Below are 14557 nucleotides of genomic sequence, written 5' to 3'. Positions count from 1 at the left end.
GTCACCAGCGGCGAGTCGTCGGCGAGTCCGCCGCTGTCAGCTTTTTCTTTTGAGAGCGCTTTCGTTTAAATTCAAACAACCCAATGGTCCCTTTCGAGCGGTCCCTTGTCGCATTCTCACGCACGCGCACGCCGTCGGGGGATAAAGGGGAACATTTTTGTTCGTTCAAAAAGAGCGCCTTCAGCACTACTCTATCGAGGTCTCGGCGAAGCGCATCGCAGTTGTCAGAGAGAGAGAGAGAGAGAGAGAGAGAGAGAGAGAGAGAGAGAGAGAGAGAGAGAGAGAGAGAGAGAGAGAGACGCACGACAATGTTGGAGTAGTTAGCGTATCAAGACGAACACATGCATCGGGAGTGAAACGCCTCGTCGGAGACCGTCGTGCAGCGCGGCGCGAGGCGCTAGTCGAGGCTGACGACGTCTGTGAAGAGGACGCGCGCAAAACCAGGGCGGTGGGAGGGGGCGGTGGCGCCGGTGGCGCGGCACAAGGCCCGGTGGTGCGGCAGGAGGGGCAACGGTCAACGGACCTAGGTTGGACTTCGGGTCTTCGCGCGCGCGCGCCTCCGCCTCCGCCTCCGGCCCCGGCCTGAGTGAATCATTCGAGACGCGTCAGCGCCGTGTCGTGTGGGGCGGCGCCGCGCGGGCGCTGGGGCAACGGCACGGGCGGTGCGCCTGGCTCCCTGCTCGTCGACGAAGGACCTTAGCGCTTCCCAACTGCTCCTTCGCTTCGGGCTCTGTGCCGGCACCGCTGGCGAGGTCGTGACGGTGGGGTTACGTGCAGCCTTGGTAGAGACGGCCTTGGAGAAGGCAGCCTGCGATCGAGAAGAGGGGGAGATCGAGCGAGATCGGCCGATTCTCTGACCCGTTGGCAAGGCGTTGCCTGGTCTAGACGCATCGCCTTGAGCCGCGAGCACTCCTCAGCCTCGGATTCGTCGTCCGCGCTAGGCGTTCCCGCCGTGAATGAGATCATCGAGTTCTCCTGGCGGCGACGTCGCGCGAGGGGCTGGTCCTAGGTTCCGCGACCCGCCGCCCGAATGCTATTTGCCCCTCCCTCCCGTTCCAGAGAAGCGCTCTATCCGACAGCATCTACTCTCCTCCTTCATCAAGAACCACTCGCTTGTATTGGTGGTGAGTGGCTCAGACGCACAGATGAAGGCGCCGCCCTCTACAGTCTGCTCGAGCTTGCGGCACTTTGGGCAGGTGCAGCCAAAAGTTGAGCCGTGCCCTGGGTTCTGTGGCGCCTCGCCGCCCTCGGCACACAAGCGGTTCAGCCTACTCACAGAAGACGCATGCGGCGCCGAGACGCCAATCGGCTATAAGAAGACGACAGCGAACCCGGTGGCGCCGTGCCCCGGAGTGAGCTGCCCGTGCGGGACCTGCTTAGACGGGCCTGATTTCGAAAGGTGTGTTCCTGAGCATCATCTCGGCTGGAGGTCAAGGCCTGGCTCAGTTGCAGCTGAAGCTGGTGCGATGACGCAAACGCGTAGTAGAGAGAGGGTGGCGGGATGTCGGGAGCCTTGTCGCAGTAGCGCGCCACCACCACCTGCTCACCGCAAGAGGTGTACGAGGAATATGCGCGCACAGTGCAGCTGGCAGTCTGCCGCCGCCGCACTGAACTGCCGTCCGTCAGGGCAAAGTTGAACTGCCGTTCGAGGCCGATGCTGTGACGACATGCCATTCATGGCCCGCTCCGCTTAGAACTGTCGAAGCGCCCTCCACCACGCCCGCATCCGCGAGGAAGCCCCGGAGTGTTGCGATGGCGCTGAGCATCGCCTTGCGCAGCACGGCCACTGGCACGCACTCGCCACCGGCAAGCAGCTCTGGCTCGATGAGGGAGAGGATGAGGGCAAAGCACGCCTCCGAGTCGGTAGTGCCCTGCACCCAGTGGTACACCTGCAGCGGTCATGCGAGGTGAACCGAGAGGCGCCAGAAGCCGAGTCGCTTGCAGCAGGTGGCGGACGTCATCGCGCATCGCAGCGAACACTCGCCGCTTGATGCGGTCAAAGCCCTCGACGTGTCCGTTGTGCTGGAAGAGCAGACGGCCTGTGACAACAGCAACGGTGAAGAGACGCGGTTCACGGCTGCGTCGGCACGGCACCTCCAGGCCTGAACGCCGTAGCGGAATGGGTGGCAGTTCACCTCGGAGATAACAGAGCCCGATGCGGCGCGCACGTGCGCAAAGATGCAGCGTGACTCGATGGACTCGGAGAGCTCCCGCAGGTTGCTGTTGTTCCACGCGGCCGTCACCGACCGGAAGATTGCGCCGCCCCGCTTGTGGTACCAGCCAACCCCAAAACCGTCCGCATTCAGCTGTTGGCGGTGGGAGTGGGGACGGGGTGCGTTGGCGGCGGCGGCAAAGGAGGCGGCGGGGTCGTCGGCGACGGCGAAGGAGGCGGCGGCGAAGGAGGCGGCGGCGGCGACGGCGATGCCGAGGGAGGCGGGGGCGACGGCGAGGCGGACGGCGGCGGGGGAGCAGGTGGCGGCGGCGTGGGCGGCGGCGGCGACGGCGAGCCGGATGGCGGCGGCGGCGTGGGCGGCGGCGCCGCCGGCGGCGGGGTTGCAGGCGGCGGCGGCGTGGGCGGCGGCGGCGACGGCGACACGGAGGGAGGCGGCGGCGACGGCGAGGCGGAGGGAGGCGGCGCCGCTGGCGGCGAAAAGCCGCACGCCGCCGCCCTGGCCTGCAGCTGGCAGGAGGATAGCGCGAGAGCGCGGCCGCGGCCGGCAAGGCGGCGGCGCTCGACGGCGCCGTCCGGTGGCGGCGGCAGGGCGGTGAGAGAATGCGATGCTGGGGAGTCGCGGATAGGAGTAGGCGAGGTGATGCCGCCGACGCTCGTTCGCCTTACGCCTTAGGGCAAGAGAGTGCGATGCTTGGGAGTACATGGAGTTAGGCGGAGAGATGCCATTGACGCTCGTTCGCCTTACGCGAGCGCCGGCAGCCGAAAATCCTGCCCGAGCTCGAGCATCGCCTTGATGACCTTCTCATCAAGGTTTGCACGCCGCAGCTCGGCGACGAAGTCCGCGTGCTGCTTGAGGAAGCCGTCGACGATATCCGCTGCCGTCTCCTCCCCTTGCTCCTCGAGGCGGCGGGCGGGCGAGCGTCAGGAACGCGCTAACGGTCATGGGGACCGAGAGCGGACGTGGGGCGAAATTCACGGGACGGAGGGTGGGCGGCCAGAGAAGGAGCAGCAGGGCGAGCACAAGGAGCAGCATGGGGGTGACCGCGTCGGATGTGCCCGAGGCGAGCGCGCAGCGGAGCGAGCCCTGCACGAGCGCCATGAGACTGGTGATCTTGTCGAGGATGGATTTGCGGCGCACGTTGTCGCCGTGGCTAGTCTGAGGCAGGAGCTGCGTGAAGTTGGTGCGCGGCGACGCGCTCGACCACGAGATCTCATCGCGGCAGACGACTGCGTCAGAGCACCGCGTCTCTGCCATGCTTTCCGCCGGAGCTGCCCCCGATGTCCGGGCCCGCGAGAAGCCGGCGTACCGGGCGACGCCCTCGCCCGTCGCCGAGTTGAGCGAGGATGCGTTGCAGCCGGTCGTGCACTCGTTGCACTCTTCGGTCGCGTCCTCACACTCGCCGATCGCGTGCGCCGACGCGGCGGCCCCGACCCGAGCCATGTCGCCGGCAATATTCGGTGAGGTGAGGGCTGCGCAGAAGCGCTCGCGGGGACAACCGACGCCAACGATGAGATGCGAGTTGCGTAGGAGTGTCTCGCGGGGAGCGCCGTCCTGCATGTTGTTCTGGTCGGAGAGGCCTGGAAGCAGAGGCAATGGTGAATGCTTGTTGGTGCGCAGAGATCTCTCTGGGCGGTGCACCAGGGTGGAACCCTCCGTTGAACGACTGGTGAATGAGCGAGTTGGTCGGCGCAAAGATGAGGTCGGACATCAGGATCGGGTCACTCCCACAATAAACGAGCCAGCGGCACATGGCAGGTGAAGACCCCGGCCGGGATGGCAGGCTGCAAGCGGAATGGACGAGAATGGACGGCAAGCGGGTTTCCTTGTTTTCCTATATTTGAATGAAACCGAAATCCGTAGTGTTGCTGCACTAGGCATCCCGTTTGCAGTGTCGGCACTTGTGGGAGAAAAGGGAGAGTGAGGCGCGCTTTCTAGGGCCCCCGGGGGCCCTACCACTCGTCAGCGCAGTCGGAGACGGAGAAAGAAGCCGTCACGTGTCGCCGTTGAACGAATCTCTCTCTCAGTGTGTACGAGCTTGTACTTTTAGCTGTGTGTATCGCGCGCTAGCTTAATGGGAGAATTTTAATCGGTGCCCCTCTGCCTCCGTGGCCACCGTCGGAGCGGGGTGCGCGGCCGAGGAACCCCCCGAGGTGGCGGCGCAACCCTCATCGTCGTCGCTCGGAGCCTCCGCTCCCGCCTCGGACTCCGACTCCTGCTCCACCTCAACCTCCACCTCGTCGTCGCCACGCAGCGCCCCCTCCACCGCAGCCTCCACCTCGTCCTCCGCCTCCGTCGCCACCGCCATCGTCGAGTAGGGGTTGGCATTCAGCCAGGAGAATTCTCAACCAAAGAGAAATCACGCTTTTGTTCTCTTCAGTCAGTCAGCCGGGAGGGGAGGGAGGGCTAGAGGGAGGGGGAAGGAAGGAGGGAGGGCCGGAAGGATAGGAACGGGAAGGGAAGGAAGGCTAGCTAGCTAGCTAGCTTGACCGCTTGCTTGGTTGGTTGGTTGGACATTGCTCGGAGCTCTCCCGACGCTCTCCTCCTCCTACCTAGCCGTCTAGCGGGTTTCCCCAAATTCGCGAAAAAAGGAACCGGGGCGCCTCCGGACGGCTCCGTGCCGATGCCGAAGGGGCCCGCTAAGTTTCAAAGCTAATGTTACTACTAATGTTACCTAATGTTCATGTCGAACTCTTCGCGGCTCACAGAAGCTCCCTCATGCCGCAACCGCCAAAGCCACTGTGCCCGTCGCCTACGGCTGATCGGCCCAGCACGTCGCTTGTGGCCGGCTGCACATCCGCTGCTGGGTACCCAAACGTGCTGAGCTGCGAAAGGCCGGGCGGGGGAGCGCTGGCCCGAGTCCTCGTGAGCGTGATTGACAGTGGGCGGCGGTCGGACAACCTGAGGCTCCTCGAGCAGTCGCTGGGCGTGCCGTTGCTGCGTTTCCCCGCCTCAAAGCTCAGATGGGGTGAGGCGCGCCGCAGGTGCGACGCGATCAAACGGCCCAGCGACTACCTGGTCAACCTGGCGCATGCCCACTTGCTCAAGCACGCGCGGCACTGCTTTTTCGAGCGGGGCATTGCCACCGCCGTCCTTGCCTTCGAGGACGACGCACGCTTCGCCGTCGCCAACGGAGGTGCCGCGCTCGGGGCGGCGCTCAACGAGGTTTGAGGCCCGATGGCAGCGCCCGAGACTGACAAGCAGAGCAAACTCAGCCCGTTACCCCGCAGGCCCCCGACACGGCAGACTTTGTGCACCTTGGATGGTGCTCCGCGCCCAAGCACCCCGAGTGCCTCCATGCCTACGTCCTCACGCGCTCCGCCGTGGACATCGCTCTTAACCGGACGGCGGCGTGCGGCCGACGGCCAATGGACCAGCAACTCTCGGCGCTCGCCCTCGGCGGCGTGCTCTCCCGTCACTTTCCGCGCAAGGAACTCTACCGCGCAGCTCCGACGCACTGGACTCGTGGCCTCTTCCACCAGGCGTCGGAAACCTACAAGACGCTGCAGAGCTGTGACCCGTCCCCGGCGAGAGCGCTCAGGATGGGGGTGCCGCCGTGCCGCGCGCCCCAGAAGAACTGGACCATCCTGGAGAACTAGACAGACTCTGGAGGCGGCCGTCCCATCTAGAGGGGGGGCCGGTGACAAAGAAAAATTCAGAAAAAAGAATTTATCCAAAAAAGAATTTCCGCGCGCGATAGAGAAGGCGACCCAAGACACCTCGGGGGGCGAGCGAAACTGCATACCCCCGGGCCACAGTGGCAGAGCGGGGGTATAGGCCCATTTCGCCGCCCCGCGTCGCTGGCCTTCGCCCCTTCGGTACGCGTCCAGCCGTAGAGGTCCCGCAGCATATGCTCTGAGCGCATCGCGTCGCGAAACCGCGTCGCGGAGCATCGGCTCGCTCAAAGTCGCCCGCCAGCCGCCCCGAGAGCGGGACCAAATACACACGCCTGCTGCGCTTCCCAGCCACCCACGAGAGCCCGGCGCAGCCGCACCGACCCCCACGGCCCGCCGCACGCGCGCAGGCGCGGCTCGCCGCTCCTTTCTCGAGGCTGGCACCGCCGTCGAGCACCGCGCTGCCACCGACAGCGCACCCGCGCGGCCGAGGCGCCCCTCGCCGGCGCGTGCGGCGAGACGGCGAGCGTGTCGGCGCGCCTTCCGGCCGCCGCACGGCGGACGGGCCGCCCGTCGAGCCGCGCGGCGCCGAGCGAGCCCAGCGGACGCCCTCACCGCTCCGTCGGCGGGTCGTCAGTCTCTCTCCTCTCCTCCGCACGCCGCCGCCCGGCCGGCCGCGCGCGGCGAGGCGGCGCCGTGCGCCACGCGCGGATGGTGCTCCGAGCGTGCGCTCTCTTCGGATCCGTCTTTGTGCGTCGTATTGTCTCGAGCGTACATTGGTGTTGCCCAGCACGCGTCTCACGAGCTGGGTCTACAGACCTTCGCCAGTGTCGCTGAACACGTCGGGTGGCGTGGCGCGAGAGCGGCGTGGATCGTCTTTCACGCTTTTCCCGTCCTTCTCGCGTCGCGCTTGTGAGACGACCCAGACACCCCGAGTCACCGCAGACACGAGAGACAAACTTGTGACACACGCTGACGGCCACGTGCGCGGTACACACACACATATCTCACACAAAAAAGCGCGAGAGTAACCGATCGCTGCCTCTCACCGAGTTCCGCTCGCATAACACTGTATCGCGGTGTCCAGTCCCATCGGCGCACATCAAAGGCTCCGACGGGAATGCACTCCCTGTGATCGTCCGCAGCGGCGGGCGCCAAAGCCCAGGCCGCTCGCGGCATCTATGCCTACTCTCCCTCTCCCTATCGCGCTATCTCTGGTCTCCTCGTGCCTAATTGTGCCTGCTGCCCCTTCACGGCTCAGCCGGCGGGACCCGAACGTCGATGCGAGTGGCCTGCACAGAAGGGCGGCGAGGGTCACAGGTGGGGCGAGGAGCCGTGCGTGGTAGGATATTCCGCGGGGCGGGAGCGCACCAGCCGGTTCGCGATGGCGTAGGCCGTAAACTTCGCCCACCACGCCTTGACGCTGCTGACCGAGCGGTAGATGCCGAACTGGTGCGACTCAGCGATCAGCGACCAGTCCATGCGCGGCATCGGCTTGTTCCAGCGCCGCACGATCTTGCCGTCGCGCTTGCGGATGCGCGGAACGACGCGGCGCTCGCGCGCCCACTGCTCCAGCTTCCGACGCCGGGCAAAGAAGCACAGCATGAGACGGCGCCGCTGCTCCTCTGAGATGGGCTTGTGCACGCGCTGCCGGGAAGGGCCGACTTGCGCAGCAGCCGCCGCGTCCCGCCTCACGGCGATCTCCGGCCGGGCCAGCGTCGGAGCGGTGGACCTGGCGCGGGATTTCTGCGCGAGCGTGGTTCGCACGGTCTGGACGGGTGGCGTGGACCGCTCGGGCGGCATCAGCCCTGCCAGCTGAAGCAGCTGGAGTCGACTGGAGAGGCTAAGAAAAAAGAAAAAATCCCGAGATTTCACTGCGTAATAAACACCACACGTTTGCCAACAATATGCTACGACACGCGTGAGAGAAGAATTCTTTGAGGCGTCCGCCGTGCAGGCACGTCGTCGAGCGAGGTGCTTCCCCCAGCGTCCCAACCCCCCACCCGTCCGTACGTTGCACACAATGCGGTGTGAGTATTCCCAAAACCCATTGCAGTGCAGCGGCTCAGCCCCCACGCGCGCGCGCTGCGCGCCACATCGTTTGCAGTCCATCTGACGCGCCCTCTGCCACGGCGCAGGCAGTCGCGCGGTGAAAACCCTCAACAGTGTAAGGCGACTGACGGTGCGTGCCCCACAGCGCCCAGCCCTGCCCCTATCCACCGGTGAGATCACGACGCTGCAGCGTAACCCGGGGATATTAACCCGGCAGTTCCTCAGCCGACGGTCCCGCCGCGCATTCCGTCATTGGCCCTTGGTCAGGGTGCTGACCCTCAGAGTGCTGACCCTCCACCCTCCCCTTCGCCCTTCTTTTGCGCAGGCATACTCTCGATGGCAACTCTGTCTACTTGCCGTGCTTGTCTGGTGCGGCCGCCCGCCTCCTCCCTAGATCCCACCCTGCTGCTATCCACCCGCCGCGCGCCGCCATGCGCGGGGTCCCGCCGCGGGATGCGTTCGCACCTCCCTCCCATGCGGCCCGCCTTGGCACATATTGCTGCGTGCGTGCGGGGACAATTTATTCCTGGCCACTAACGTGCCCCGACTTGCGTCTCTCACTCCAACTGGCCGCCTCCACCAGGTGAGCACCTCTGCCCTGCTGAGAGCGGCATCAGACGGAAGCGGAGATGATGCTGTCCGTGCTGTTGAGCGTCAGCCTTGCCGGTCGGTTGTTCCGAAGCACGCGAACCTTGAGGTGACAGACACACCCTCCACATCTACGAGCCTTCCAACAAGGGCAACGGGCATTCCGCTCTTTTTTTCTCGTATGTTGTACCCATTGCCTGGTGCGGTCAGTCGGCTGAGCGAGTGCTGTCCCACGGCTCCAAACTGCATGCGTGTGAGTGTGTGTTTGTTTGCGGTGCGTCGGCGCCGGGCGCGGCTCTCCGGCTCACTCACTGCCTCTCACTCACTCTCCGGCTCAATAGTTGAAGATACAATACTTGTAAAGCCTCGGTCACGATCGAACGGAAGAGACTAGAGAGTGTGCGGAGAGTGCACGCTGGCGCTGCTGTTCCTTGTCAGCAGGTTCCTTGTCTCCCCTGTCGGCGTCGCTGGCATCGCATAATGGAGGCCTACCTCCACCGGAGTATCTCCTCGGCCGACCTACATACTGTCGATTTTGACGGCATTCCGATCCGATTTGCTCCGGCCGTAATGGTTGACGGGAGCACACCAGCTGCAGCCGTCTGCTGCCGCGACCTGCTCGTTGTCTCTGCCATCGCCGACGACCGTGCCGTCAACAAGAAGGGCGTTGCACATTTCTACCGGAAGGCTTTCAGCGGTGAAAACGCGGCACTGATGCCGCGGCTCATCTCGCTCGACGTGCGGCCACGTGCAAAAGGTTTGCCACCGCTCTACACCTTCGTCGCCGACGTTGACGCCCTCCTCCTTTGCCACTTTGGCGTGCTCGCTGGCGTGCCGCTGCTGCTGCGGCTGCGGCCGCTTCTCGTCTCGACGGCCGCCGCCGCCGCCGCCGCGGACGACGACGAGGAGGAGAGCGGCCTCGAAACTGTGGCTGCGTTCGGCGCACTGGACAACTCGGGGAGGAAGGCGGCTCTTCGCGGCGTGTGCCGCATGCTGACGGCCGACGAGGCCGCGTACGCGCTTAGCCTGCTGACCAGCACAGCCGTGCGCAAGCGCCGATCGGCGGGCGAACTCGCTGAGAGCATAAAGGACGCGTCGCAAGGTGCGCGGGCGCAAAAGTCGGCGGCAACTCAGCTAAACAACCGCGCAGGCTCGGGCTGGGAATGCCTGGCTGCGATCTCGCTCTCGGCGGCGGCAACGAAGGCGCACGAGAAGAAGTCGTCCGACGAGGCGGCGGTGCGGCGCGCAGGCGAGGAGGAGTACACGCGCAAGGAGACGGAGCTGCTCGCTGCGGAGGCGGCGGCGGCGGCGGTGGCAGCGGCGGCGGCGGCGGCGGACTCGGGCAGCGACAGCGACGGCGACAGCGACGACGATGGCGGCAGCCCCGAGCTCTCCCGAGATGGCATCAAGGCGCTCGCAAAGGCGGTGCGGGCGGCAAAGACGCGAAAGCGTGCCGAGCTGCGGGCGGCCACTGTTTTGGAAATGGCGAAGGGCGCCAAGGCCGAGGCGCGGCCCGCCGTCTCTAAAGCCGAAGCCGCCATCGCCGACCAACTTGCTGAGTGTCACGGCGATGGAGATTGGCACCCTCCGCTTCGATGTCTCAGCCTCAAAATTTCAGCTCAGCTGGGCTAAGCGCGTCTTCATTTTCGAAGGGGCTGTAAACGGGGAAGTCCACCGCTTTTCCCTGCCTTTCAACGGCGTCTGCAGCCTCGGCCGCGAGGCCGAGGCACCGCCGCCGGTGGAGGGAGGCGAGGAGGGTGCCACGGCGGCCAGCAACGTCGCAGCCGCGCCTCCTCCGCCAATCGTCTCGCCAGACGGGCAGGACAGCGCTGCGATAGGTGAGGTAATCACGTCGCCGGTTCCCGGGACCCCCGCCCTCGTCGCCGCCGCCGTCACCGTGACGGCTCCCGCCGCCGCTCCCACCTCCGTTACCCTCGCCGCCGCCACGCCACCAGCCGCCTCCAGTGAATGCACTCGACTCGTCCTCGGCCTCTGTTCGCCTGTTGCCATCGAGCGACGTGATGTGGCCGGCAGCAGCCAGGGCGGCGCGCAGAGGTGGGTGTCGGTCGAGCTAGTCTCGGCCGACAACCTGCCTATCCGGGACGCCCGCCAATGGACGCTCGAAATGAGCGCCACCGACCTCTCAGTGGTCTGGCGGGCGCTCGCAGATGGGCCCGGCCGCGCCACTGCGGACTCGCTCTTCGCAAAGTACGCAGCGGCGCCGACGACGGCGGCGCCGACGGAGGACAGTGCGTCCGTGTACAAGTCGAACGAGGCGGCGCGCGGCGGCGCAAGTCAGCGCGCAAGCGAAAGGACGATGCTGCTCTCCACAGATCCGGAGCGCGCCGTCGAGATTGCAGACGAGCTACTGCTAGCCGCCAACGCGGGCAAGTCCATACCCGAGGCCGACGCGATGATGTGCCACGCATGCCGCAAGCACGTCTTTGTCGCTGACGTCGAGCTCCCGGTGAACCGTCCGAACGCACCTCCGGCTCGCAAGTTCCGCCTTCCCGTGACGCGGACGCCCAGCGGCGGGCTCGAGCTGCACGCGATCAAGTGCTGCCCGCCGGCACACGCCGCCGCCGCGCCGCGTGCCGAGCGAGCAGAGCGAGGAGTGGCCCCCGCCGGGACTGGGCGTGCAGATGCTATGCCGGCGCCAGCGCAGCGCCAGCGGACGGAGGGGCCGCCGGCCGCCGCCACGGCAGCACGTGTCGACACCTGCCCGTACTGCAGCCACGACGGGTGGCGGGTGAACGCACAGGCGACCACAACAAACCCACAGCGCCACAGCGCATGGTACCTAAGGCACCTGCGGGACGGGTGCCCCGCCTCGCCACTCCGGCCCCCATGTCAGACCCCAGTCCGCGAGGGTGGGGGCCTCTCTGGGGCCACACGCGCCGCGCGGGCTGCACGGGTTGAGGCCGCAGACTCGGCTGATCGCGACGCGGCGCTGCGCGAGCAGCGAGTGGCAGCGCACGCAAAGCGGTGCACCTGCGTGCTCTGCCACGACCCCGCGATCTGCGCGCTCTTCCCAGAGCACACGTGTCGTGTGTGCACGGGCGAGTGAGTGGCGTGTCTTGTGATGACTTTTTGCGCTCGCCATCGGTCCTTACCAGCGTGTTCACCCTCCACGTGTGTGCGCTGCAGAGCAGCTGAGGCTGTGTCACGAGGCTACCAGACGGAGACAGGGACACATAGAAGTTCATGCTGGCTCTTGTGCCACTGCACTGTCGCCGCGCGACGCGACAGCGCGTGGCGCACGGCGCCGCCTCGCCGCGCGCGGCCGGCCGGGCGGCGGCGTGCGGACGAGAGGAGAGAGGCCGGCCGTCGTGGCGGACGACCCGCCGACGGAGCGGTGAGGGCGTCCGCTGGGCTCGCTCGGCGCCGCGCGGCTCGACGGGCGGCCCGTCCGCCGTGCGGCGGCCGGAAGGCGCGCCGACACGCTCGCCGTCTCGCCGCACGCGCCGGCGAGGGGCGCCTCGGCCGCGCGGGTGCGCTGTCGGTGGCAGCGCGGTGCTCGACGGCGGTGCCAGCCTCGAGAAAGGAGCGGCGAGCCGCGCCCGCGCGCGTGCGGCGGGCCGTGGGGGTCGGTGCGGCTGCGCCGGGGCAGCGAACGGCCTGCTGGAAAGGCCGTGAGAGGCGCTCACCACCGGGCGCTCGACGCCAAAGAAAGCGGCGGCCGCCGAGCCAGATCACGGTCGAGCGCGTCGAACGAACCTGTCCGGAGCGCAGCGGCCGTGACCGTGGCGGTCAGGAGGCATGCACACATACGCGGACCGTCGCGGTACGAGGCAGGCATCGGCGGCGCGACCCTCGACGTGCGAACGTGTACTCTCGCCCCGCGAGGTCTTTTGGGTCGATAGCCTTGCAAGCCTCACACCGGCGCTTCCGCCAACCAGCCTGTCATCGTCTCACTCGAGGTGTCTTATGCTGCCCCGTCAGTCCGTCCTACGCAGCGCTGCCCGGCACTGCTCCACGCGAGGCACGCCGGTGGTTGGCGTATTGGGTGCGGGGCAGATGGGCGGAGGCATCGCGCAGGTAGCCGCGGTGCAGGCCGGCTGCAAGGTTGTGCTGGTGGACGTCAAGCAGGAGCAGCTGGACAAGTGCATGGGCCTGATGGACAAACTGCTGGCGAAGGACGTGGCGAAGGACCGCCTGACGGAGGCGGATAAGGCAGCGGCGCTCGCGCGCATCACAACCTCGACCGACATGTCCGCCTTTGGCGGTGCCAGCTTTTTGATCGAGGCGGCGACGGAGAACGTGGGCCTGAAGCTGGACCTGTTCCGCGCCATGGACAGCGTCGCGCCGTCCGGCGCCATCCTCGCCTCCAACACTTCTTCCATCTCGATCACCAAGATGGCGGCCGCCACGGCGAGGCCCGAGGCGGTGATTGGCATGCACTTTATGAATCCGGTGCCAGTGATGAAGCTGGTGGAGGTGATCCCGGGGCTGGCGACGAGCGAGGCGACGCTCGCCGACACTCTCGCGCTCGCCACTGCGATGGGCAAGACCTGCACGCAGAGCCGCGACATCCCCGGCTTCATCGCGAACCGGATCCTGATGCCGTACATTAACGAGGCCGTGCAGACTCTGTACGAGGGCATCGGCACGGTGGAGGCGATCGACACGTCCATGAAGCTGGGCACCAACGTGCCGATGGGGCCGCTCACGCTCGCCGACTTCATCGGCCTCGACACGTGCCTCGCCATCATGCAGGCGCGACCTCCCCTGCGGACAGACACGCACGTAATTGTCATTTGCCGAGACCGGCCCGAGGGGGTGGGAGGCGGGAGGCTGCAACCGCGGGGCACGGTGTTGTGCCCTAACTCGCTGCTGGTCCGGCCGCTGTCGACTCACCCACGTCTGACCGCGCCCCGGCCGCAGGTGCTGCACTCGGAGCTGGGCGACTCCAAGTACCGCCCCTCGCCGCTGCTCGTGCAGCACGTCAACGCGGGCTGGCTGGGAAAGAAGTCCGGCCGCGGCTTCTACGACTACCGCAAGTAAGTGTGCACTGTGTGAGAGCGTCTGACCCTCGGGCACAGAGGCACCCCAGGTTTTTATTTTTCAATCTTCAAAGTGTACTGTCACTTCTCTCCCCGCCCCGCACCGACGCGGCATGGCGCCGCCGCCGGGCCCGCCAGCAGCTTGTGGCATGTCGTGCCTTGTGCGTTTGGGTGCGATCCCCGTGAATGCACAGGCCGGCCGCAGCTAATTACAGCACACGGCGAACCCGCCGCAGCTCCTCCCGCCCGCCCTCTGCCCTGCGCAAGCGCGCATCCCCCCGCCGTGCCCCCCTCACGCCCAGCCGGCGTCGGTGAAGGCGCCGATGGCCGCGCCGAGCAGCTCCTCCTCGGTGTGCGTGCCTGTCGCGCAACGAGGCCGCGGCGTGAGCGCCGCGGGGTAGGGGAGGGGGGGGGGCGGGCCTGCACGCGTCCGGCGCCGGGCGCGAGAGAAAGCATCTTGTCGAAGGTCGCGCCAAAGTCGGATCGCGGCTCGCTCCGCGTGGTGGCGGCGCCGACGGAGCGGCTCGCGCGCAGCACGTCGCTATCCGCCCTCGCCACCTATTCATTGTTGAGTACTCAGTCTTACTTAGGCAGGGGCAGCACGCCGTCGGGCGGGTCCGCCACACCCACCTCGACAACCTCCTCTGCCGCTTGCTCCTCCAGCACCTTGTCCGGCCGACCCTCCGCGGGCGCGGCGGGCGCGGCGGCGGCGGCGAGCTGCGACAGCGCGCACGAGCTGAAGTCGGCCAAGTCTTGCGAGAGCAGCTGGCGCGCCGTCTCGGACATGTGCGGGGCGTCGATGAGATGCCGCACCTCCTCCATCGCGGCTGGTGGTGGGGGGGGGGGGGTAGGGGGGGGGGGGGGGGGAAGCCCCCCGTCCAAAGGGGCCCCAAGAAAGGAGGGAGGGGAGGGAGGGACCCGGTGGCCTGTGTGGTGGTGGTGGGTGGGTGGGGGGGGGGGGGGGGACCCCCCCCCCCCAAAAGGGGAAAAAAGGGCCCTTTTTAGCCCCGTTAACCCCGAATAAACCCCCCCCCCCCCCCCCCCGTTCCCGGGGGGGCCCCTTCCCGGGGGGGCCCCCCCAAACTCGGGGGGCCCCCCCCCCCGGGTGGCCCCCCCCCCCGGGGGGGCT

General features: G+C 67.1%; 2 protein-coding genes across 2 annotated transcripts; one reads left to right on the top strand and one right to left on the bottom strand.

Moving 5' to 3' along the window:
* Window positions 1-144: 144 nt before the first annotated feature.
* Window positions 145-3924, bottom strand: EMIHUDRAFT_450203 (hypothetical protein; the record flags this gene model as incomplete). Its single annotated transcript, XM_005779578.1, has 13 exons — window positions 145-417; window positions 524-582; window positions 669-808; window positions 859-975; window positions 1094-1268; window positions 1373-1539; window positions 1609-1638; window positions 1716-1889; window positions 1957-2022; window positions 2169-2306; window positions 2972-3070; window positions 3216-3751; window positions 3813-3924. The coding sequence occupies 13 exons, from the start codon at window positions 3922-3924 to the stop codon at window positions 398-400; spliced, it is 1833 nt and encodes a 610-aa protein (XP_005779635.1). The 3' UTR covers window positions 145-397.
* An 8434-nt stretch (window positions 3925-12358) lies between these two features.
* Window positions 12359-13512, top strand: EMIHUDRAFT_434981 (putative 3-hydroxyacyl-CoA dehydrogenase). The gene is made up of 2 exons (XM_005779577.1): window positions 12359-13141; window positions 13310-13512. The coding sequence occupies exons 1-2, from the start codon at window positions 12443-12445 to the stop codon at window positions 13427-13429; spliced, it is 819 nt and encodes a 272-aa protein (XP_005779634.1). The 5' UTR covers window positions 12359-12442; the 3' UTR covers window positions 13430-13512.
* The last annotated feature ends 1045 nt before the right edge of the window (window positions 13513-14557 follow it).

Source organism: Emiliania huxleyi (assembly GCF_000372725.1).
Source record: "Emiliania huxleyi CCMP1516 unplaced genomic scaffold EMIHUscaffold_23, whole genome shotgun sequence".
NCBI lineage: Eukaryota > Haptophyta > Isochrysidales > Noelaerhabdaceae > Emiliania > Emiliania huxleyi.
Note: the sequence above shows the minus strand (reverse complement) of the source record. Positions and strands in the feature narration are given on the sequence as shown.